General features: G+C 52.5%; 1 protein-coding gene across 5 annotated transcripts; it reads left to right on the forward strand.

Annotated features, from left to right (window-relative positions):
• The first annotated feature begins 344 nt into the window (after positions 1-344).
• On the forward strand, positions 345-24,722 carry uba7 (ubiquitin-like modifier activating enzyme 7). Of its 5 annotated transcripts, none has more exons than XM_086168222.1 (24): positions 345-495; positions 572-740; positions 2,637-2,771; positions 3,325-3,431; positions 3,512-3,602; positions 5,119-5,245; positions 5,351-5,448; positions 5,527-5,673; positions 5,753-5,917; positions 6,023-6,133; positions 6,212-6,292; positions 6,376-6,531; positions 7,391-7,556; positions 7,645-7,841; positions 8,839-8,903; positions 9,330-9,540; positions 11,483-11,557; positions 11,963-12,164; positions 12,242-12,327; positions 13,097-13,189; positions 13,559-13,750; positions 22,859-22,960; positions 23,607-23,689; positions 24,128-24,514. In XM_086168222.1, exons 1-24 carry the CDS (start codon positions 449-451, stop codon positions 24,300-24,302), a joined length of 3,081 nt encoding a protein of 1,026 aa, XP_086024348.1. In that variant the 5' UTR covers positions 345-448; the 3' UTR covers positions 24,303-24,514. The 5 variants fall into 5 exon arrangements, with proteins under 5 accessions (XP_086024348.1, XP_086024350.1, XP_086024349.1 ...); XM_086168226.1 differs by having other exon boundaries at positions 346-495; positions 24,374-24,722; XM_086168224.1 differs by lacking the exon at positions 12,242-12,327 and having other exon boundaries at positions 24,374-24,722.
• The last annotated feature ends 107 nt before the right edge of the window (positions 24,723-24,829 follow it).

Below are 24,829 nucleotides of genomic sequence, written 5' to 3' on the forward strand. Positions count from 1 at the left end.
CGGAGTGTCGGCGTCTTCCCTCAGGGACCGGAGGGCGACTAGATATTGGCACCGTCCTTTTTTAATAGCTATTAAAAGAGCATAATAGAAGGCGCTGAGTTCCTCTATTTTATCCTTGTCGGCCTCAACCTGCTCATCCTTGTTTATTTTGGTCGTCCAGTTTCACAATTCCTGCCTTTTTTTTTTCCATTCTTATCCTATTTATTTGCTCTTGCTATTTTCTAATCCTCTGTTTGTTAGTGCTCTGCTGCTTTGACAAAAGATTTCCCAAACGGGGATCCACGGTTTTTGGCCTCGACGCCCCTGCGGTACCAGATGTCTTGTGGAGTGTCGCCCCCCGATGGCGACTCCAGAAACGACCCCTTTGGCGAGACTTGAGAAACGAAAGTGAAAGTGTTCTGCCTTCGCTCTTCATTCCGAGCTTCGTCTCTCCTGCGGATCCTGCAACATGTCTGCCGTCGGCCAAATAGACGAAGGGTTCTACTCTCGACAGCTGTGAGTCCAAACTCTGCGCCGAGCGACGGGCCGCCGGCCGACTCCTGTCCGGCTGACTCCTGTCCTTTCCGTCCAGGTACGTCTTGGATCACCGGGCCATGCGTTGCATGGCCGCCGCCAGCGTTCTGGTCGCAGGGACGGGTGGCCTCGGAGTGGAAATCGCCAAAAACGTGATCCTTTGCGGGGTGAAATCCGTCACCGTCCAGGACGAGAGGCGGACCGAGTGGCACGACTTGTCCTCCCAGGTGAGCGACCGGTTCTGAGCTCGGAAGAAGCTCCTGCTGCTCTTTGCAGAGTCGGGCGTATTTTTTATTGGGAAAGTGGAACCGATATGTTCGAACTAAAAGCCTTTGTTTACTCGATGATGATGGCTTACAGAAGGGGAAAATATCCCACAGCATCCGTAGATAAACTAGTGTTTCCCAACCTTACATTTTACATTAGAAAAATCACACCACCAAACAAATATGTCAAAAACCGTTTTTAACAAATCAGAATGAAACCGTGGTCTCAATTTACTTCATGTGAAATCTAATATGTCTAATATCTGTAGGTTCGTCAAGTTGCAATGCAAATTTCCCACTGATGTGCGACTTTTCCAGAACCTCCGAAGACATGTCATCAATATGTCTGAAAACGGTATTACTGGAGAGAACTGGCTATTTCTTTATCGACGCCAGAGCCGAGCGTTTCTTCCCCAATGATTTTGCCGGCAGGTCGTATTAATGTTTTGCTGTTTGGATTTAGAGACGAGTTCTGCAACTTTATAGCAGCTTTCACTGCTTTCTCACTCGCCTTGGTCGTTTTCAACCACGCTGCCTGTTTGTTTGCGAAGATACAAGTACTTTTTATTTTAAAAATGTATCACTAATCCCTCTGACACACAGATGCACAGGTTAATTCGCTACCCGTCGCCATGGAATGGACACGCTGCCCACATAGACATAGGAAGACACATTATTTGCGTTGGATAAATAATTTTCGGACCAATCGGGTGAAAGTGGGCATTTTTCCACGGCACTCCTGACGATCTCTCACGGCCCAGTGGTTGGGAAACACTGAGATACAGGATATTTCATTTATCCTTTATTTATCCCCTTGGGGAAAGTCGATGGACTGACGGCGCCTTGGATTCTGAGCCAGAATCCACACAGAAACTACTTTCAGGTGAAAGATGACTTTGGACGAGCAGCTACAGTCTGAGTGTGCCAGGCGGCGTCCTTGCTCAACCGTTGCTTTAAGTTCTGGGAATATGGCAAGGCGTCATACGGAGCCGCTTGGATAAACCTCCCGTCAACTAGCGAGTTCCTCTTTTCTGCAACCGTTACTTTTCTCCACATCGGTTACTTACGCCCAACCCTCGGCCTCCACGCCCATGCCGACGTCCCCGTGACTTAGTGCTGCTGCTGGTTGCTGCTGCCTCCTTTGGGTTCTACTTCCCCTGTTCTACCTGTGGGCGCCACGTTCTGAACCACCGAGTCCTTTCCAGTCCAACCTTAGCACACTTGTACTCTTCTGACATTCTAGAAACCGGCAACTCCGACATGCCTTTCCCATAGAAGGAACTCCGAGCCGTTTCCTAAGAGCTGAACTGAACATGCTTTCCAGCTTGTCTACCCTTGACGGGGGAAGCCTCGCTCTGTCGACCGAGGCGACGACCAAACCGCAAACGCCACCGCTTCGGCTTCCCCGGCAGCCCCGACCTATCTGCCCTCAAAATGCCTGGACTCGTGTCCTGCCTCGAGCGCTCCGATTGTCCCGCGTCGCTAAGACTAGCGTCAAAGCATCGGCCCAGACTCCTCGCCGGTTTCTCCGGCCCCGCAGGTACCACCGGCTCGCCATTAAGTAAGTAACGCACAATCGCAGCCGGGAAAATGAAGTGGATTTCAAGGCGTGGGGAAGCTCGGGAAAGCTCTCTTAGCGGATTTTCCGAGACTGAACTTTGCATTTTGTTATCTGTGAGCCATCATCGCCGCACTTTGAGAAATAACTTTCACTTTCTGACTTGAGTGAGAAAAGACGTTGACCTTCACGGTGTCCCCGACTCTGGGACCGACTCCCTCCCGACTCATCTACCATCTACCGCCCGGGAAGTATCGGTAACCGACGCGATCCGACGTTTCCTTTCATTCCCCGACCAGTTCTTCCTGAACGAATCCCACCTGGGTCTGAACCGGGCCGAAGGTTCCCGGCAGCGGCTGTCCGTCCTGAACCCACGCGTGAGCTTGTCCGTTCACGCCGGCGCCCTGACCGAGGACCTGCTTCTGCAGTTCCAGGTATGGACTCGCGAGAACCACGGGAGCGTCCGTGGCGCTGAAAGAGCGCTTATTAGCTGCGCCGCCTTCGCCACATTTACTGTCATTTCTGGACTAGAAGCCGCAACTTTTTCCCCGCAGCGGCTTAAACAACCGCGCGGCTAATTTATGGATTTTTTTGGAGCGCTAACGCCGCCAAAACATCTCCCCTCGTCACATCGGGCCGATGACGCGAGCGGGAAATTCTGAGGCCGTTCGATTCTGACGGCGAAGGCGACGACTTTAACGGATTGAGTTTAACGGCCTCTACATGCAGGCGTACATTTATTTAGCTACTTGTAGCCGCTGCGGCTTATATTCAGGTGCGCTCAATAGTCCAGAAATGACGGCCCATTTCATTGTCTTAAGACGCTCAAATCGCAGACGTTCTCCTTCCCCGTCTGCAGACGATGCCTTTATTTTCTTTGCGAGTCAGAGATGTCCCGCTTTTTCGATGCTGTGTCGTAACAAGCCGGCAGTTCGGCAGTCCCTCCTCGCGGCGCAGGAGCAACTGTTTGAGCGTTTGTCTTTCCAGGTGGTCGTCCTCACTGATTCTTCTCTGGATGACCAGAGGCGCTTCGGGGATTTCTGCCACGCGCGGGGAATCAAGTTCGTGGTAGCCGACACCAAAGGGCTCTGCGGGTAAGAGGTCGGGGCAGAAAAGGCGCGGCGCTCGGTGGTTTTGAGAGCGCGGAGGTCAAATCCTGTCGGATCCTTCGCAGGCAGCTGTTCTGTGACTTCGGGGAGGACTTTAAGGTGTCGGATCGTGACGGCGAGAAGCCGGCGTGGGCGATGATTGAAAACATCTCTCAGGTGAGGTCGTCCTAGTCTAGGAAGTCTAGTTCCACGAACCGGCAATTGTTGGCGCCCCTTTGCTGCTGAAAGAAAAACCCACGGTGGTCACTGAAATGACCGGAAACTGGAAAAAAAGTCGTATTAAATTAAAAAAGAGATACTGAAAATCGAGCGATGAGAGCCGGGCATCGCTTTGTAGTCGATGTTGAAAAGAATGGTTTTAAAAAACAAGTTAATAAAACGAGCCTGGACCCTAGAAAAGATGGACAGTCATCGACCACTACGGTACGTCCTCTAGATGGAGATGCAGACTTGTAGTCGGTTAGTCTACATTTCCAAAGAACCAGCCTCTCCTGAGCTGTTGGTGACGTGGTGTGTCCTGCGGTGAACGTGGACCACAGGAAGCAGAGGAGAGCGTCCTGTCAGAAGATGAGAAAGAAGAGTAAAGGCCCCGAGATCGTCTCTAGGCGGCTTCGATGTCCTGCGGCTACAGTTGCACCCGTGGGGAGCTGATAGGTGTCGGGGATCCTTCTGTTCACCAGGTGGCAGGAACTGCGCCATAAAGATACTGCATAGCGATAGAAGGTAGAGGAACGGCGGACCAGAGATGGCATGAAGACGCGGTAAACGTCCGAGTCGGCTACATTTTCTGAATGTCTCATGGAAAACCGTCCACACGGGACTGTCGCCGCCCTTCCTGGACGGGACTGCGAGAGGAAAACGGATGTCAAATTGAAGGGACGGATAACAGCGACGGTCGCCAAAGAATCAAGAACAACCTCCAAAGAAAGTTTAGGCGAACGTCAAGGTACGTCGGCGTCCGATCGCACCGGCCGTCGCCGGCCAAGGGGGACACGGGCCAGACTTTGCCGCGGTTCATATTAACACGCCGCAAAGCTTCTGGGAGGAAGTCCTTTGGACGGACGAGACCAAACCACAGCTTCTTGTCGAGTCCCGTCGGCTCCTTGCGCACAGATCGAGAACCGAAGCGTCCCAAGAAAAGCGCGCTGTGAAACACGGAGGAGGCTCTCCGAGGTTCTGCTCCGCTGCTTCTGGATCTGCATCTGCAAAAACGTGCCAGAAAGCCGGGCCGCCGCTCAGAGGTCTGGCAACAGGACCAGGACCCGAAACGCAGCTGAAGAACCCCGGGGATGAGCGGGAGCGACACGTGGGACCTTTCAGAAGCGACCGACCACGAGCTCCGATCTCTACCGTACATCTGTGGAAAGAGCTGAGAGCGTCTGGAGAAGTTACCCTCAAACGTGGGACAGCTGGAGCTCGGCAGGAGGCTCACGGACTCCTTGAGCCGATCGCCGCCGAAGGCTGCGCGACTAGATACCGAGTTAAGGGTACCGTGGATTTTGTCCGGGCCGCTTTCATTGGCTTGTTTCATCGTTTAGTCGGTTAAACAACAATTCACAAGCAGCGCCTGATTTTCATTGGCTGCTTTTCAGTACGTCTTTCTTCGTGTCTTTGGGTTTTTCTCCGGTTGACGCGAGTGACGATCGGGCGTCATTCCGAGTTTTGATTTCAGGGGAATCCCGGAGTGGTGACCTGTGACCAAACCCACGGATTTTTCGACGGTTATAAAGTTGTTTTTTCGGAGGTGGAGGGAATGGTGGAGCTGAACAGCGCCGGGCCTGTGGAGGTCAAAGTCCACGGTAAGAATTGGTCGCTTTTCCGCTCCGTTTTCTTGCCGATCCTCCAAAACTGTTTGAGCCTCGAAGGAAAAGATGTAGCTTGAATTTTCTCGTTCTCGTTTCCAGGCCCCTACACCTTCAGCATCGGAGACACCTCCGGCTACTCGCCGTACAAACGGCGCGGCGTCGTAACTCACTTCAAGGAGTCCTGCTCCTTCAGCTTTGTGAGTACAACGGCTTTTCGGCGATCCGGAGTCGCATCTTTGTGAAACATGAAGCGCTTCTGTCACGCCGCATTTCAGAAACCTCTGAGCGAAGCGCTGTCGGACCATCGGCTGCTAATCACCGGAGACGAACGAAGAGCCCGACACGCGACCCTGCACTTGGCTTTCCAAGCCATCCATATCTTCGTGAAGAGAGAAAACCGACTCCCCCGTCCTGGATCTCAGGTTCGGCGAAGCCGCGTTTCCGTCCGGGTTATTTAGTCTGGCGTTCGCCGGGTCGCTGAAGAGACTCGATCCCGTGCAGGAGGACGCCGACGCTCTGCTCGCCTCGGTGAAGGACCTGAACGCCGAGGTCCGGCTGGAAGAGCTGGATGAGGCGGCGGTGCGACGTCTGTCCCTCACGGCTCGAGGAAACCTGGCTCCCGTCAACAGCTTCATCGGAGGACTGGCGGCGCAGGAAGTCCTTAAGGTCGGGAAGCCGGAAAATGACAGGATCGTCGCACATCAGAGGTCAGCGTTCGGCGTCGTCTTCTGCGGCGGGAGGAGTTAAATGTGCGTAACGTACCTCTTCCAGGCCTGCAGTCAGAAGTTCACACCTCTGCGGCAGTGGCTGTATTTCGATGCTCTGGAGTGCCTCCCTGAGGGGGACCAGCCGCCGCCGCCGCCGGAGTCCTCCTTCTCTGGCGTACGTTCATGGATTCCTCACATATTTCAAGTGCGGTTTCTCAGATGGAACGCAGACGTTTGCCATCTGCCCCTACAGGGAGGAACAAGGTACGATGGGCAGATCGCTGTTTTTGGGAAGGAGTTCCAGGAAAAGCTGGGGAGGCAGAAGTACTTCTTGGTAAGTGACGGCTGTCCGGCGTGTTGTGTGGCCTCGATGACGCTCCGAGCCGTTTGAGGGGTTCGAACCGAGGTGTTTTCAAGGTCGGCGCCGGCGCCATCGGCTGCGAGCTCCTGAAGAACTTCGCCTGCGTGGGCCTCGGCGCCGGAGAGGGCGGGCACGTCACCTTGACGGACATGGACCTCATCGAAAAGTCCAACTTGAACCGCCAGTTCCTGTTCGGGACCCAAGACATCGGGGTGAGAGTCGGCCGGAACCTTCCTCCTACGAAGCCTTCTATCAGCGTCCAGAACAAATATGTGAAAACAAAACGAGATTCAAAATCTGGGCCGGAAAGAATTTGCCGGACTAAGAGGTCCTTTGGTTGCCGAACCGGGCAACTCGTTCGTTGCATTCATGAAACTTTATTCCCGTCACCCGTTTATGTCAAAGTCATGACCGGACAAAACTCCTGGTGCAACTGGACTTGAATTTCTTCACTTGACGATGTTTCGGCCCAGAGGCTTCTTCGGTTCTACCGTTGTAATTCTGTTCCGGTATTCCGTATTCGGCGGAACTGAAGAAGCCTCCGGATTGGGGCTGAGCTGTTTTCAAGTCCGGTTGCCCCCACAAGAAGACTTGAACTGACCACGGGACCCCTCGCGGTACCCCAACGCCGTCGGCAGGCGGCGGTTTCTGGGGGTGTTCTTGATCCTGGGCATCGATTCCTGGGTCTGCTCCCCGGATCATGCCGAATCGCGAGCATCCCGTTCTGACCTTTGACCTTGTCCCTGCGCCGCTGCTCCTTCTGATCCTAGAATCCTCCGCCGATATCGAACCCCGCGGACGGTGGGATCTTCCTCGAACGATCGTCCGAACTTCTCTGAACCGACACATTTTGTCACAGACGGGCGAACCTTTCCGCTACCAGTTCACCCGATGAGACGGTCCGGTATCTTTGCTCCTCCGGTATCTTTGATTCTTTCCGGTTCCTCCTCCGGCCTTTCCTTGCCTTCGCGAGCTGTTGCTGCCCATCAAAATGTCAAAATGCCGTTGCGAATCCTGGCATTGTCTCCATACCGCCTGCTCATCTGCTCACGGAGACTCGTTTCTCGACAGAAACCCAAATCCCAGGTCGCCGCCGACGCGGTCCGAGCCATGAACCCGCACATCAACGTCACCGCTCACCTCGACCGCCTGGACCCGGGAAGCGAAGAAGTGTACGACTACCGCTTTTTCACAGGCCTGGACGGAGCGGCCGCGGCCCTGGACAACGTGGAAGCCCGTGAGGACCCGCGATCGACGGAGCGCCGGTGCCGGTGCCGGTGCCGGGTCCGAGCGCCTTCCCCCCCTGACCTGCCCTATCTGCCAAGGGGTCTATCTGGACCGGCTCTGCGTTCGACATCGGAAGCCCATGTTGGAGGGAGGAACTCACGGGAGCAAAGGTCACTCCATGGTGGTGGTGCCTCACCTGACCGAGTCTTACGGCCGGGGCGACTCTTCGGACGATCCCGAGACGCCGATGTGCACGATCAAGACCTTCCCCAACCGGATCGAGCACACCCTGCAGGTGACGGGTCGCTTCGGACAGCGGTCACAATATTGATGTGCGCTACTTTCAACATTCTACATGCGCGGTACGAACGTCAACTGTGCGCTTCGTATGAGAAAATGAAAACGTGCACCGAGGGGAATTAAAATAGGTCGCGGCTAAAACGTGAAGATAAACTGTACTTTAAGTAGAAACAGGTCGAAAACGTCAACGAAGAGCAAAGTTTAGCCGCGTTAAGCCTAAATATTCAATGAAAACTGCACCGCGGCACGATTTCACCCGAAAACATTCGTTAAACCCGTAATTTAGCTGTATTGCAAATAAAACTTTAACGAGGACATACCGAAGCCGTATTACACCTTCAAACTTTAATTAAAGCTGTACTTTGGCCGACGAACAAATAAAACTTAAAAGTTCTTGCGCTGTCTTACACCTTGAGTAAAATGTTAACTGTACTTTAGCTGTATCCTAAATAAAACATTAATAATAGCTTTACTTTAGCTGTATCCTAAAGAAAACACTAATAATAACTTTACTTTGGCTGTATCCCAAAGAAAACATTAATAATAACTGTGTTTTAGCTGTATCTTAAATAAAACATGAATGATAACAGTGCTACTATAGGAAAAAGCTATGCTTTAGCTTTGTCACGCCTGAGCTTTAATAGAACTGTAAAGCTGTATTAAACCTAAAACTTTTGATCTGACGGTAGTTCATCTTTATTAGCATAAATGTGATGAAAAACAGTGCTTTAGCTGAACTACACCTAAACGTTTAGTTGGACCTTCTCCTCCATCCTGGACCTTCTCCTGGAGCCTCTCTTTGCTTGCACTTCCCTTCCCGCCGGCAGGTGGAGCCAAAGTTCCAGGCTTTGGAAAAGGTGCCACACCGGCCCCTTTTCTTCCAGTCCATTACAGTCCCAGATGGAACTGCCTGAGAAGCAGACTTGTATGCTTCTGTTTGTCAGCGGATCGGGTTGTAATATTTGCACTGATTCGATTGTGGTTTCTTTCAGTGGGCCAGAGAGCAGTTTGAAGGGCTTTTCAAACAGACCCCCGAAGCTGTGAATGACTTCTTAAGGTAAGTCGTGGTCTCCTGCTCCCTTTGGAAAGGCCCGGAGGCCCGGAGGCCCGGAGGCCCGGGTCCGATACGGGAGGGAAGGGGTTCAACGGGGCTTCCAGGAAATAGGAAATGCCGAAAAAGGGGGGAAACAAATGTCATCACAAAGTAGAAACCCGTCATTTCTCGTCGATCATCATCAATCTCTGATTTCATGATAAGATGTCTGATCTATAGCATCCGACATCATAGGACGAGTTAAGTCCGGATCCCTGTCCGTTCTTTGAGGTCAGGTGAACTCCTGCCGGCCTGGAACCGGACTAGATGCCGATGTCTTTCGAACAAAAAGTGCTTGGAGTGAAAGTATTTGGTGACAGCTTGAGGACAAGCGGCGTCACAGCAGTTCTTGTTGTCCGTTATGTCATCTCTCCGGCCTAAAACCCTCAGCGACGCCGCTTTCGTTGAGAAAACCCTGGACCGCGGAGACGGAGAAGCCCTGGAGGTCCTCGGAGGGGTCTGGAGCAGCCTGGAGGACGTGGCATCGGGAGGGCAGCGTCCGACCAACTGGGAGGACTGCGTCAGCTGGGCGCGACGCAAGTGGGAGTTGCTCTACAACAACGAAATCCGTCAGCTCCTGCACCGTTTCCCTCCGGAGCAGGTAAAATATCGCGGGCGTTCGGATCAGGATCACCGGCAGACTCTCGGGTCGAGTCCGTTCGGGCTTCCTGAGGCCTGAACAGGAAAGAAAAGGGGAAGCTAGCGGTTATTTCAGTTGGCGCTTCCCTCCCCCGCCCACGCCCACGCCCTCTGCCCTCTCCAGTTCCGTTTGCGCTTGCCGAGGGTCAGTTTTGACCGCAGATCTTCACACAATGGAGAAGCCGTTAGCGGACGCCGGTTTACGACGACAGAAGCTTCCTTTTTGAGAGGAGTTGTTGTTAGCGTTAGCCTAGCCGCTAGTTTTGCTCCCCGAGGCTCACTCTGCTTCGGACGGCCGTCAGAAGGGTGCGGATGTTGGATCCGCGTCCTCCTCCTCCCTCTCCGGATCCGGGTCGCTTTCCGACCGGACGCAGGAAATGTCATCGGTCGACTCTGTCGTGATTGGGCGGCGTAAACGCTGACTTGACATACGGTTTTCGACGCCGCTCCTCTCGTTAAAACCCTCAAACCGTCGTGTCTCCGGGCCGAGCAGGTCGGAGGACCTCGTCCTGAACCGAGTGTGAAGCCGCTCCTCTTTCTAAAACCGTCAAACCGTCAACATCGGAAACTTTACATAGCACATTACATTACATTTGGCAGACGCTTTTATCCAAAGCCACTTACAATAGAGGACATAAGGACTGCAAATACACTTGCAAATACAAGATGCACAGGAAATATACAGAACAGTAAGCTGGGGTTTGGTTTTTTTGGACAAAGACGTACACAAACACTGCATAGCCTAACTTGCCGCCTAACCTGATCTGGAGCATCGGCGCAGTAAAAAGTCCTGAAAGAGAACAGTTTTCACCTGTTTCTTGAAGGTTGAGAGAGATGATGCTAGTCTGGTTGCTTCCGGAAGTTTGTTCCACCACTGAGGTAGTAGAACTGAGAACAGTTTTGCCTGAGATGGCTTAGAGCGAGCAGAAGGTGCTGCTAGTAGGTTTGTATCAGAGGAACGCAGCTCTCTGCCGGGAACATAAGGTCTTCTCATTTGGTTCAGATATGCTGGACCTGTTCCTGAGGTGGTTTTGAAGGCCAGGGTCAGGATCTTGTGCTTGATCCTGGCAGCTACTGGATGAACAGAGGTGTAACATGAGCCCTTCTGGGTTGAGTGAATACCAACCGTGCCGTAGCATTCTGTACCATCTGCAGAGGTTTTATTGCACGAGCAGGTCGTCCAGCGAGGAGGGCATTGCAGTAGTCCAGGCGGGAGACCCAAAAGGTCGTCGTCCCGTCGGAGACTCGGGCTCAGGACTGGGCGGCCGACTGTCCGAGGGACTTTAAGGCCTCCGGGAAGGAGGTTCAAGTCAGCGTTTGAGTTCCAGTGCCTCCTCAGGAGTCCGGTCAGCTCTGCGGCCGAGCTTGGAACTCTTCCTGCTCCTGCGTCAAATTCCATTTCCCGGTTTAAAATAAATTCAAACTCTATTTTTCTGTCCGTTTTCCGGCCGAATCCCCGTAAACGTCTCCTGCCTTCGCACTGACGACGATCTCCGTCACCGTATCTCACCCACAACCGCTTCTCCGGGATTCTTTCCCGGCTCTGGCGGCGTCTTTAAACGCCACTTAACGGACAGCGGCGTCCATGATGGTGTCGGACGCTCCGGGTGCACGGCGGGGGGGCGGGGCCTCCTGAGACCTCCTGGCCTTTTGGCCGCCGTCGTTAGCAGAGCATTGAGATACTTCAAAGCTGGAACTGCTTTTGTCGACCTGTGGACGCCACGCGTCCGACGCGTCCACGTCACCGGCTTCCTGTTTAGTGCGGGCGCGTCTGAAGAAAGGCCTCCGGTTCAGAAGCTCCGGGTCGCCCCGAAGCCCGGAGGAGGTCCGCGGGTTCTGGTCCGGAGAAGGTCTGGGACCGTGGGGTGGGACCTCCTCACCGTCACGTGTCTTCACGGCTGCAGGTCACGGACGCCGGCCCGCCCTTCTGGTCCGGACCCAAGAGATGCCCTCGGCCCCTGACCTTTGACCCCGACAAGGTAAGGACTCCTGGGGACTTGAACTTTTTTCGCCGATTCTTCATGTCACCGTCGACTTTAAGCGGGATTCCTGATGGGTCCCGTGAAAGGAACCGTTAAAAACATCTCGAAAATCACTGTTTGCATCCTTTCTTAACCCTCACCAGGCAGATGTTGCAGATTTGCGACAGCCAAATATCAGATTTTTCCTGCAACTACGACTTAATTCGAGCCTGAGAGGGTTAAAACACTTGATAGCCTTGACACTTTATATTTTATTGTATTTCTTATTCTCCCTCCTTCCTACTATTATCTATTGTTGTTAGGTTTTTGCTTGAAACAACAATTTCCTTCGGGATAAATTAAGTCGTTCTCATCTTATCTTCTGGTTTTATTCTGTGCGTCCTAATCCGTCTTCTTATAAAGAGCCACCACCTGGACTTCCTGGTGGCGGCGGCGAATCTGTACGGACAAATCTTCGGCCTCGGCGGCGGCCTGGACCGCCAGGCGGTGCTGAGAAGCCTGGATGGCGTGAAGGTGCCGCCGTTCGTCCCCAAATCCTCGGTGAAGATTCACCTCGGCGACCAGGAGATGCAGCGGGAGAAGGAAAGGAAGACGGACCACGTCGGTAGGTTTGCTTTTCGGATCTGACTTTGCTTTCCTTCACTTGTTTTTTTTAACTCCGTATCTCCGGACCGGACGAAGCCCGACTGGAGGAGCTGAAAAGAAAGTTGGCCTCGGCTTCCCTGCGAGACTCGGCCAGGAAGATGTTCCCCGTCGCCTTTGAGAAGGTGAGAAGAAGGATGACGCCGCCACAATGGCCCGGCGGGGAGCTGCGCTCGGCGGACCAACGCTTTCAGGAGGCGGCGGCGTCTTTGCGGCCTCGCTGACCCGAATCTCGGCGGTTTCCCGACAGCGTCGCCGAACGGACCCCGCTTGTCTTCCTTTAAAAAGAAAAAAAAAAAAAAAAAAGAAGCCGTGTTCTTGTATGAATCGCTGGAAACTCTTTCTTTCTGTGACTCCCGGCGACAAGTCAGAAAACTCCTGAAATACGTCCCGAGTTTCACTCCTAACATTTTACATGAGGCTCCGGGTTTTAAAGAAGGAACATAACAGTAACAGATGATAGTAGGAAGGAGGGAGAATAAGAAATACAACGAAATATAAATCGTCTTAACTGTTAACTACAAAGATTTGAACATTTGAAACCCTGGAAAAAAAGGGACTTTTACAATTTGAATATGTTCGGGGGTTCGGCGAGGCGTTCGGGGCCCGTAGGAATAAAGAGCGCCGGCGATGCAAGTCAGGCGCGGCTCAAAGGTGGTGTTGGATTCGGGGTTCCGGCTCTTCCTGCACGCCGAGGATGGAATGCGTGAGGAGGCTTTCAGAGGCATCAGGTTCCCCGACTCGCACCTTCATCTGGTCCCCTGAGGCCGACCCGGAGCGCCCGGCCTCGCGCCGGCCCTTTGTGCCACCGATGACCTCACCGCCTCTGTGTGTGTGTGTGTGTGTGTGTGTGTGTGTGTGTGGATGCTGTTTTCACATGTGCTTCTGTTTCAGGACGACGACGCCAACCTTCACGTGGACTTCATCGTGGCGGCTTCCAACCTGCGGGCGGAGAACTACGGCATCCCCGCCGCCGACCGGCACCAGGTGAAAAGGCGCATCGTGCACGAGGGTTTCTTTTTTAAGGGCGGGCGTGCACACGCCGTGCACGCCCGCCCTCCGGACTCGCGCCCCATTGTTCCCCGAGCAGAACTAATCACGGCACTTTAGCGTCTCCCTGGAGGCGACACCTGAGCCGAACCTGCACAAACACATTTCTGAGGAAACGCCGCCTTTCAGGGGAAAATCCAACAAGCGAGGCGTAACCGTTAGCGCTACGCTACGCTAACGCCTCGCCGATAGCGGCTAAAACTGGGGTTTCTGTTTTCCCGTCAAAGGAGGCGAGGTTTCATTTCAGAAGCTTTCCGCTTTTAAGATTATTTATAATACAGATACCGTTTTCTTCCGGTCCCGCAGAGCAAAGGCATCGTCGGAAACATCGTCCCGGCCATCGCCACCGCCACCGCCGCCGTGGCCGGCCTGATGTGCCTGGAGCTCTACAAGCTGGTGCAGGGCCGCCGGGAGGTCCACGCCTTCCGCAACGCTTTCATCAACCTGGCGGTGCAGAATCTGGTCTTCTACCGGCCCAACCGGCCCGAGACCTTCTCGGTGAGTAGCGGCGTCAAGCTCTCGGTGGCCGCGGATTCGCGTCCGTCCTCCCGGGTCGGACGACAGCAGATGTGGATGAGTGTCCTCCTGCCCGCCGCTCTGATCCGGAAGCTTTTAGATATAAGCAGGAGGCCAGAACAGAAGGTCCAGGGGAGCCCCTGAAGACTCGGGTTCTCCTGGAGCTCCACGGCTTCTTCTGAGCGCAGCGGGTTTGCACTTTAAACCAACGGGGGAGACGTTTGGTTTAAACCCAGCGAGATCTCGGATGACAGTTTGAACGTGATCTTCAGGGTCTTCAGGGTCTTCAGGGTCTTCACCCTTCCAGCCAGAGGTCACGCTGAGGACCCGCAGCGCAGACGTGCTGCTCCGACACACCGCGGCTCAGGTTTCAGCTTGGCTTTCACCCTCAGCGTCGCCTCCAGGTTTTAGTCCATAAAGTTCGGGGCTCCAAAAGGACTCGGACGCCCGCAGAAGGTCTCAGAGCTCCCGAGCACCGGGAAGGCCTCGGCCAGAAAAGGAGGCGAGATGATTTATCAGAGAAGCATCCGGACCTTTGACGGTTCCAGGCGCTCGCAGAAGTTTGCGGCGTCTCTGTTTTACATCCAGAGTTGGTTTCTTCTGGATCGCGGTTCGAAGGGCTTCGCCTTCCTCTCCGCCTCCGACGGAGCGACGTCGGGTCGGGTTTGGGTCAGGAGACCCCGAGTCGCTGTAAACCAGCAGAGGATTTCATTGGCGGCTTTGAGACGCCGGCGGACGTGCAGCTGTTAAATTCCAGCGATCGGACATGCGCCCTCAAGAGCTGGCTTTTCTTCGCCTCCGACTCCGCCGGATCCGTCCGCCTTCGCCAAAATATCGAGCGACGACCTCTTCGGTTCGGCAGAAATAAAGCGCCTCCTCCGCCGCTGATGTTTTTCCAGAAACGTGGCTTTAAAACAGCCGTTTCCCAAAATAGGAAGTTCTGGGGGAAGAGCGCCCGCCTCAGTTCCAAAGAACCGCTCGCCATTTCACACAACAATCAATTCAATCCGATTTCCGCCAAAACAAAAGCCTCTCGTCGGGTGATTAAACGTCGCACATCTGCGGCGGCGGCGGCGGCGGCTCGCTCTGTAAAAGAAGCCGGGGAACCCGATCCGGGCCTCGGGGTCTCCTGGGGAGCTGCAGCACCGAGGCGCTTTGTGCCGCCTGAAATTCAACACCTCCAGACATCAGACATGAATGTGCTCTTGGGATAATGAGTAATCTGTGATCAACAGCCACAGCTTGCGCCTTCTGTCTTTCCCCAGGTTTGTTGTTGTTCCTGTGTGTGTGTGTGTGTGTGTGTGTGTGTGTGTGTGTGTGTGTGTGTGTGTGTGTGTGTTGCTTCAAGCTAACATGGAAAGCAGCCGTGGAAGCCGTTCCAGGTCGCCGTCGGCGTCCCGAAGTTACCGGAGGTTGAAATGGCTCATAAGCTTGCGGCGGTGTCCGCTTTGGTTGCCGTGGAAACGCGGGCTTGTAAAGCAAAACGTTCACGCTGTTAATGCGGCGATGAACCAGCGCTGATTCGTGTTTCTGTTCCGGGCAAACAAACGAAAAGAAAATGAAACTCGTTCTTCGGAGCCCGAAGAACTGTTTTTGTTTCCTCTTTGGAGAAAAGAAAAGCCGACGATCCGGCGCCTAAATTCAGTTTTATTTGCATCTGAGGAAAAGCGGCATCTGCGAAGGCTCGCCACGGGCAAATACCAAACGGCGGTAACTTTACACGGGACCTCATTCCTTCATTTCCATTTCTAGAGCCCCCTTTTCTGGAGGACATGTGGATGCTGTTAGCGGTCTGTCCTCGGGTTCCTCACGTGCACTGAGCCGTTGGCCGCCTCACTTTCTGCAGCTTCACGAGGCGGCTGATTTTTTAACCTTTTTATGCTTTTACCCGACCGGCAGGGTGCCGAAGGTGCCGGTAAAGAACCCGGGAGGGTTCGGGGCCTCCAGAAGCAAAAGATGAAGAGACAAATCAGGCTAGCCGGGAGCAAAAAGGCAAACCTCCCCCCGGACCTGATGAATTGAATTTGTAGAAACGAGACGCTGTTTGATTGTGAGCCAACAGAATGGACTTTCTTGTCTTTTTTGGGGGTATAGCTGATGTTTAGATGTTCAAAGAGGAGATTCATGGACGTAGTGAGAGAAGATATGAAGGGAGTTGGAGTGAGAGAGGAGGATACAGAGAATAGGGTTAGATGGAGGAAGTTGACTCGCAGAAGAAGAAGAAGAAGAATCCTGTGGCATTGAGCGACCTGTCTGATGCATTTAAGGTGATATCGGTCATCCGTCGGTCGGTCGCCTCTGGTTTGCGCTCGTACGACCGACGGATGAAGTCTGGCCGCTCGCTTCAAGATCTACCCTTGAAGAGGAGCTACGACGAGGATCTTGAAGAGGAGCTACGACGAGGACGGCCCGCTGATCTGGATCCTGGGGTGCAAGAACCGTCTCTGAGAAGGACGGGTCTGCGCCAGCTCAGCCCATTTAGCATGTCAATGCCGAACCTGAAGGTGCAGGACTTGCTTTCTGATCTCCTCTGAGTAAACAAAGGGGCGGGAGGAGCGGGAGGCCATCTGCCGAAGGGGAATCTCAAAATCTCTTTGTTTGTTTGTTTTTCCTCCTTCAACGTAAGAAGTGAGAAAAATCAAGCGACGCGTGGAAGGTCGCCTCTTATTTCGGAGCGTCGCCTGAAGGTCTTCGGGCCAAACGGGAACGTTTGGCGGCGCCGCCGTCTGCGAGCGCGGGCACGCCGGCGTGGATGTTCGTGCGAGTCGAACGACAAGTCTGAACCGCCGAGAAGAATCCGCCGCCGCGTGCCAGAAGCAAACGGCCGCCCATTTGTTTGCTTGAGCTTGTTTTATGGAGCGGCCCTTCTGCTGCGGGTGGTTTCCAGCCAGGTGAAGAACCGCCTTCACCTCCTTTGAAAGACATTAGCTTAAGATGCTGTTTTCCACATCAATGCAGCCTTTCAGAGCCGCCTCGTCTCCAGAGGGGCGTCTGGCTTCTCAGCTCTCGCTCCTCCTCTTGTTGGAGGATCTGTCGATTGCCCCTGGGGGGGGTCAGGCCGCCATCTGTGCCAGATCCACGGTGATCGGGTGGCGAGCGAGCTGGAGAAGAGCTGGTCGTCGGGTGGTCTGAAGGCTTTGGCTGAGAACGTTGGCTTCAGGGCCGAACGAGGAGTCAAAGTCCACGGCGTTTTTGTTTGTTCGTTTAGAAGTTTATTCGGACAGCGTACAAATACTTTAAGCACAGAGGCAGAGATGTTTGTACCAGATTATAGCTCATAGCTAATTTCCATCCGTAGTCCTGGACAATACAAATGTAAAACTGCATAAAGTTTAAAGTATAAAGTTATCTTTTTGGTTCATGAAGCCAAAGTGAGAGGCTGCAGGCGCTCGCCGTCCAAATCGGAGCTTCTTTTCTAGAAATGTGGATCTCCGAGCCGATCTTTGCATGAAAAGATGGCCCGTAACCTTTGGATGCCAAGCGGAGCTTCCACCGGTGATACCAATGTCAGGAGAAGGTGACCCGGTCCTCACCTTCCACCAGGACCAACCTTCCCGTAACCCTGAAAGCCCCGGTAACCTTCACGCCGACGCGTCGAACGGAGGCGTTGGGTAAAATAGGAGCTGCCGTTGGCAAACACCTCAGGAGTTTAACCTCCGAGAGCGAGCGCCTCGCTCACTTTGCTCCGGTCAAATGAAAGAATCAGCTTCTGGGTTCGTCACGGGTTTTTAAAGAAGAAAAATCTACTTCATAAATAACAAATATTCTGTAAATATAATGATAATAAAACGGAGAACAGTAAACCCTTGTTTTTCGCGGGGGTTACGTTCCAAAAAGAACCCGTGAAGTAGAAACCTTTGTTTTTTTTTACAATTATTATACAATTAAATACTCTATTATACATTGAAAAGAAAGAACTAACCATTTTACAGGCTCAATCATTTGTTTCACATATAAAAGTGCATTACTTTAGAAACCTTTTTTTCAACAAATAACTTCTGTTCTGTCAAATAATAATTTTAATCATCAATGTGAACAGAAGGCTTCAGATTGCAGAGATTAGCTCCGCCCACCGCCACCCGAGGAATTGGATTAAACGGGAGAAAATTAAAAATGATTATGAAAAAAATGGCGGACAGTTGCAACCCTTTTTGCGTCCTTATTAAAACTTATCTCTGCTGTCGTCCTTATGTTTTTTTCTTCCTTCTTTATGGAACGAACGGAAGATTCATTCATTCCGTAATGCCGACCTACAGCCGCGTAGCTTTTAGCTTCCCTTAGCATGTCCAGAAGTTTAGCTTTATCTGCCATAGATAGCATCTTCCGCTGCCTTTTGTCGCTCCAGAGCGTTTTGTCAACATTATGGCTTTTAGAGAAACTGGAAAGAGAATTTGCACGTACGTCATGTAAATTTGTCAAGCTGTTTTACGTACGTGTACGTATTAAACTGCAACGTTATTGACGCACAGGTAGAGAAGAAGCGGGGTGACTTTTTAGCCAATCAGAATGCAGAACACAACGCACCATGCAAATCCAGGAAGTAGCGAAACCGTGAAAATGAACGGCGTTATTGCGAAGGGATCACTGTAGAAGAGAATTAAAAGGGATAATGTACTTTTATGAAGTGTATTTCATTTTAAGATGGTGGAGTTTTGAACTTCCTGGCTCCGCCCTTAATGCTACAATGCTATGCTAAGTGTAACTTTGCAGCTTCCTTTGAACGCCTCAGCGGCAGCAGGCGGAGGAGGAGTTGGACTCTCAAGGTTTCTCTTCCTGTTTCCCCAAACGCTCCGCTGTCTTCCAAGGAGAGATTAGAAAGATTACAAGCCTCTGCTTTTTGATTTCTTTCTAACTGGAAGCACACGCGTTTGTTTTGGTCGTTTTCGGTCTTATTTTTAGATTCCCTCGGTCGGCGGCGATGCCTTTCTTGAAAAGAGCGGCGCCGCCACATTCCCCTTCCCGAGGCGCGGCACGTCGTAGCTCCGTGTGAGCGGGCGGAGGTTTGCGTTTGGGGAAAGAAGTCCGTCGGAACGTCGGCGAGGTAAAAATGGGAAAAAAAAATGGCGTTTTGTGTTATTTTTCCGGCGTGTCAGGCGGAGGGTCCAGACCGTGGCTCCGATCCGTTCACCGGGTTCCACTCGCTGGTTTCAAATGTTTTTTCGGGGACGCTCAAGGATCTGTAGACCAGACGGCGCGGTTTTATTTCCATCCGCCTTTGGAAATGTGAAAGCGGGGCTCCGAGTCCGACCCGCGCTGGAAACCTCTTCCTTTTTTGGCCGCGTGACGCCCGGGTTCCATCGAAAATCCCCGGCCTTGTTGTTTTTGGAGACCGGACGGGAGCTCGGGCTTCCAGAAAGGCGTCCTGCACGCAAACACCGACCGATAACGGCGATAATACGGTCACGCAGTGTCCAAAGAGGATTTCCTTCTTGTTCGTAGAGTGAATTTTCCCCGTCGAGAATGAAACCCGGTGCTCGCAGTTCTTTTCTGATTTAGCAGCAGTATTTACAGGACCGTGAGAGAGGAGAGCTGCTCTTGAGGGAAACCTTTCTTGAACGGCCTCGGGTTCCTCGGGTTCCTCGGGTTCCTCGGAGGCCGAGAGGGAGAGGAAGGGAGTGGAGGGTGAACTTAACTTCCGAAGCATTCTTTGTGTAAAGTCGGTTTGCGCACACAAAGCTCTCCGCTGAGGGAGGGCCTCCAGAGCCACACAATCACTTTGCATTGGCCAGATGATGGAGAAGAATGCTCTTTTGTACCACTGGTCCGTCTCAGACCCGGCGAGGAGACGTCAGCCGCCGATAAGACTTCCCATCTGAACGCGCTTCCGAAGGAACCGGTTCGCTAAGAATGGTCCGATTCTGGAAGGCCGGTCCGGAGGAGGCGGATAGACTTGCTTCGAGATTCGGACGGTTTTCAAATCCGGAGCCGAGATTTCATAAGAAGCGGCTCTTCGGGCGCGTCGTGTCCGACTCGTCGCTAACGATATTAACTGTCGACGTGCTTTTGTCGAGAACCCGCTTCTCCTCTTGATTCTCCGCGTTCACTTCCTCCTTCACAAACGGGAAAAACCAGGTGTAAACAGTTGCTACGCTCGGGAGCTAGCGTTCACTTCCCTCTGAGCACGAAACAAAACTGTAATAACAATGACAGAAAAACGAGCGGTTGCGTTGAAAAAAAGAAGAGTTTATCACCTTCATGTTAGTTATAAACGTTAGCAAACATTGAGACAAATATCTGAATCCAGGAATCGGCTGCGCGTACTGTACGCTCCAAACCATTAGCGTAAACCTGGAAGGGTTAGCATAATCCCTGTACCTTTAGCAGAAACTCCATGGCATCGGGAAACACGCCATAGCATTAGCATTTAGCTGACGCACTGTAGCTTTAGCTGACACGCTGTAGCTTTAGCTGACACACTGTAGCATTAATTGACGCGCTATAGCTTTAGCTGACGCGCTGTAGCATTAGCTGACACGCTGTAGCTTTAGCTGACGCGCTGTAGCATTAGCTGACGCGCTGCAGCATTAACTGACATGCTCTAGCATTAACTGACATGCTGTAGCTTTAGCTGATGCACTGTAGCTTTAGCTGATACACTGTAGCATTAGCTGACATGCTGTAGCATTAATTGATGTGCTATAGCTTTAGCTGACACGCTGTAGCATTAGCTGACACGCTGTAGCTTTAGCTGACGCGCTGTAGCATTAACTGACACGCTGTAGCTTTAGCTGATGCACTGTAGCTTTAGCTGATACACTGTAGCATTAGCTGACATGCTGTAGCATTAACTGACGCGCTGTAGCTTTAGCGAACGCGCTGTAGCTTTAGCGGATGCACTGTAGCATTAGCTGACGCGCTGCAGCATTAGCTGATGCACTGTAGCATTAACTGACACGCTGTAGCTTTAGCTGATGCACTGTAGCATTAACTGACACGCTGTAGCTTTAGCTGATGCGCTGTAGCTTTAGCTGATACACTGTAGCTTTAGCTGATATGCTGTAGCATTAACTGACACGCTGTAGCTTTAGCTGACGCGCTGTAGCATTAACTGACACGCTGTAGCTTTAGCTGATGCACTGTAGCTTTAGCTGATACACTGTAGCGTTAGCTGACATGCTGTAGCATTAATTGATGTGCTATAGCTTTAGCTGACGCGCTGTAGCATTAGCTGACACGCTGTAGCTTTAGCTGATGCAGTGTAGCTTTAGCTGATACACTGTAGCATTAGCTGACATGCTATAGCATTAACTGACACGCTGTAGCTTTAGCTGACACGCTGTAGCTTTAGCTGATGCACTGTAGCTTTAGCTGATACACTGTAGCTTTAGCTGACATGCTGTAGCATTAACTGACACGCTGTAGCTTTAGCGAACGCGCTGTAGCTTTAGTGGATGCACTGTAGCATTAGCTGACGCGCTGCAGCATTAGCTGATGCACTGTAGCATTAGCTGACACGCTGTAGCTTTAGCTGATGCACTGTAGCTTTAGCTGATACACTGTAGCATTAGCTGACACGCTGTAGCTTTAGCGGACACCCTGTAGCTTTAGCGGATGCACTGTAGCATTAGCTGACGCGCTGCAGCATTAGCTGATGCACTGTAGCATTAGATGACATGCTGTAGCTTTAGCGGACACGCTGTAGCTTTAGCGGATCCACTGTAGCATTAGCTGACGCGCTGCAGCATTAGCTGATGCACTGTAGCATTAGCTGACACGCTGTAGCTTTAGCTGATGCACTGTAGCTTTAGCTGATACACTGTAGCTTTAGCTGACATGCTGTAGCATTAACTGACACGCTGTAGCTTTAGCGAACGCGCTGTAGCTTTAGCGGATGCACTGTAGCATTAGCTGACGCGCTGCAGCATTAGCTGATGCACTGTAGCATTAGCTGACACGCTGTAGCATTAGCTGATGCACTGTAGCTTTAGCTGATACACTGTAGCATTAGCTGACACGCTGTAGCTTTAGCGGACACCCTGTAGCTTTAGCGGATGCACTGTAGCATTAGCTGACGCGCTGCAGCATTAGCTGATGCACTGTAGCATTAGATGACATGCTGTAGCTTTAGCGGACACGCTGTAGCTTTAGCGGATCCACTGTAGCATTAGCTGACGCGCTGCAGCATTAGCTGATGCACTGTAGCATTAGCTGACACGCTGTAGCTTTAGCTGATGCACTGTAGCTTTAGCTGATACACTGTAGCTTTAGCTGACATGCTGTAGCATTAACTGACACGCTGTAGCTTTAGCGAACGCGCTGTAGCTTTAGCGGATGCACTGTAGCATTAGCTGACGCGCTGCAGCATTAGCTGATGCACTGTAGCATTAGCTGACACGCTGTAGCTTTAGCTGATGCACTGTAGCTTTAGCTGATACACTGTAGCATTAGCTGACACGCTGTAGCTTTAGCGGACACCCTGTAGCTTTAGCGGATGCACTGTAGCATTAGCTGACGCGCTGCAGCATTAGCTGATGCACTGTAGCATTAGCTGACACGCTGTAGCTTTAGCTGATGCACTGTAGCTTTAGCTGATACACTGTAGCATTAGCTGACATGCTGTAGCTTTAGCGGACACGCTGTAGCTTTAGCGGATCCACTGTAGCATTAGCTGACGCGCTGCAGCATTAGCTGATGCACTGTAGCATTAGCTGACACGCTGTAGCTTTAGCTGATGCACTGTAGCTTTAGCGGATGCACTGTAGCTTTAGCGGATGCACTGTAGCATTAGCTGATGCACTGTAGCATTAGCTGACATGCTGTAGCATTAGCTGACACGCTGCTGCATTAGCTGGCGTGCCGTAGCTTTAGCCAACTGTCTACACTTTCAATATTTCAAGCCTATATATGTGAATTTCCCATTGTAACATGAGATATTTACACACGAGCATCTAATTAGCGGTAACATCCAGACATACGTAAAGAAATACACTTTTAATTTCCGAACAGCGGCCGCGACAGGGCTGATGAAAAAGAATGATAATGCGCACTAAAACCGTTAAAGTGGTCTCCGGACCTTCCGATCCACGCCGTCCCGGCGTTCCTCCCGCGCTTCGACCGTCAGCTCGGCTCGTGTTTGGCGTCTCTCAACAGGTCGCGGGGAAAGACTTCACCCAGTGGGACGGCTTCCTGGTGCAGGGCGTCCGGAGCGGCCGGCAGGAAATGACCCTGGAGGATCTCCTGGAGGACGTGAAGGTGAAGCCGCCGCCTCTGGCCTCCATTCTGCGCAGAACATCACGCATGTGTTTTTTCTCTCCCCTGAACCCGTCGCACACGAAACCCATTGTTTTTTTAAAACCCTCCCGCTCCAGCTCCTCGCCTTCCAGGGACAATGACCTTTCCTTTCCGGGCGCAGGAGAGCCGCTTTATCCGGGATCGCGACCGACAGAAAGCGGAGTTTAAAAAAACGAAGGTTCGACGCTCCTTTTGGATTTTTTTTTTGCGAAACGAACCTTCCGTTCTAGATTTCTCGAAGATACCGCAGCAGACCATCGCAGTTCTGAGATCAGATGAGATGAGAACAACTTTATTTATCCCGAAGGAAATTGTTGTGCCAGAGTTTCAAGTCAAAACATAACAGTAATAGATAATCGTAGGAAGGAGGAAGAATAAGAAATACATTGAAATATAAATTGTCTATTTTTGAGACTCGGGTTCCTCCGGTTTGGACGAACCAACCAACCCGTCGCAAAACCGCCCGACTTCATTTTGCCGTTTGTGTTTTGGTCGATCCTGTGAAGGAACCTCACTCCGTCACGCTTCCGCTCACGACATCTCGACAAAGGTTTCCCCAACCGACCGCGTTCCATCCGTCTCCCTGATCCGTCGCCTTTCTTTTCAGGCAAAGTCCGGCTTGAGCGTCTGCAGCCTCTTCTACGGCCCGGCCAGGATCTTCAGCGGCCAGGAGGACCGGCTCCAGCTCAGGTACGCCCACCTTCAGCCACTTCGCAAACACCACATTCCCATTGTCTCCTCTCTAATGGCAGGGTGAGGGGCTTCCACCGCGAGGAGAGCACCTGTCGACACACACACACACACACACACACACACACTGATGACTGACAGTGCTGCTCCTCAGGTTTCCCTGTTTGTTGCGCTCCACTTAAACACCTCCATTAGTCCGATCTTCTTTCCGGCACCTCTTGGGCCCCAGACCCGCCCCCCCCTCCAGACCCCCTCCCTCCCAGATCCGGACCCGCGAGTCAGGCGCCAACATCACCTCGGGTCCCGGTTCCGGTTCTAACCTCTCGGGGCCGTCGTGGTTTTGTGGAAGGGGCGGAAACGGCGCCCCCTTCCTGAAGGCTTCCTGTGTCGGGAGCTGAAACAGAGGCGGCGGTGAAACATCTGACCTGCTTCTTGCAGCTCCAGGTTCGCCGGCTCAGACGGTCCTGAACGCCAGCCTTGTTTTCAAAGCGTGACTGACAAGCCACGGAGTCCAGAGGTATTTTCATCGCTAATCCGTTTTTCGGCCGGGGTTCAAAAAGCGACTCGGCCCGGGTCGGGTAGTTTCCGATCTCCACGAGCGTCGCCGATCTGACACCAAGCGGTAAGCGGACGTTAAAAAAACGTCGACGCCGCCGGAGTCCGGTGACACTGCGCTGCTTGCAGGGTGTCTGAGCTGGTGAGGAAGGTGACCGGAAAAGACCTCCCTCCACGCCCGGCGATGCTGGAGTTCACGCCCTCCTTCGCTGAAGACCAGGACTGCGCGTCGGAGCCGCCCGTCAGATACCTGCTCCCGTGATGGACGCCGGCCTCCACCTGGATCCATCGCAGAGAAAACGTCCCTTTCTTTCCCATCCCGGTTCATCTTGGCCTCTAAGCGACGGGCGCCACGTCGACGCCGGATAGAAACAGCCGTTCCACCCCTTCTTGTGTCTCTGAGGACGTTACCGCTTTGGCATCGGACGCAAGTAGCATCTTTAAACTTTGTTGAGTTTATTAAATGTTGCTGGAAATGTTGATCTTCATTTTATTGCTGTCAGAAAGGGGAGGAGCTACGCAGTTTAATGAATGGCTCCGTTAGCCGCTCGGCTAACCGGACACGAGCCTATAACCCGACGCTTA

This window comes from Fistularia commersonii, chromosome 21, assembly GCF_037954325.1.
Source record: "Fistularia commersonii isolate RoL2024-O1a breed Wild chromosome 21, RoL_Fcom_v1.0, whole genome shotgun sequence".
Lineage (NCBI taxonomy): Eukaryota > Metazoa > Chordata > Actinopteri > Syngnathiformes > Fistulariidae > Fistularia > Fistularia commersonii.

What these genes read in the sequence shown, in the direction of transcription:
- uba7 (XM_086168222.1), top strand. Translation starts at nt 449, where the DNA reads ATGTCTGCCGTCGGCCAAATAGACGAAGGGTTCTACTCTCGACAGCT. An exon ending in AGTCCTGCTCCTTCAGCTTT is followed by an intron (nt 5,449 to 5,526) that starts GTGAGTACAACG and finishes GCCGCATTTCAG; the next exon opens with AAACCTCTGAGCGAAGCGCT. An exon ending in AAGGAAGACGGACCACGTCG is followed by an intron (nt 12,165 to 12,241) that starts GTAGGTTTGCTT and finishes GACCGGACGAAG; the next exon opens with CCCGACTGGAGGAGCTGAAA.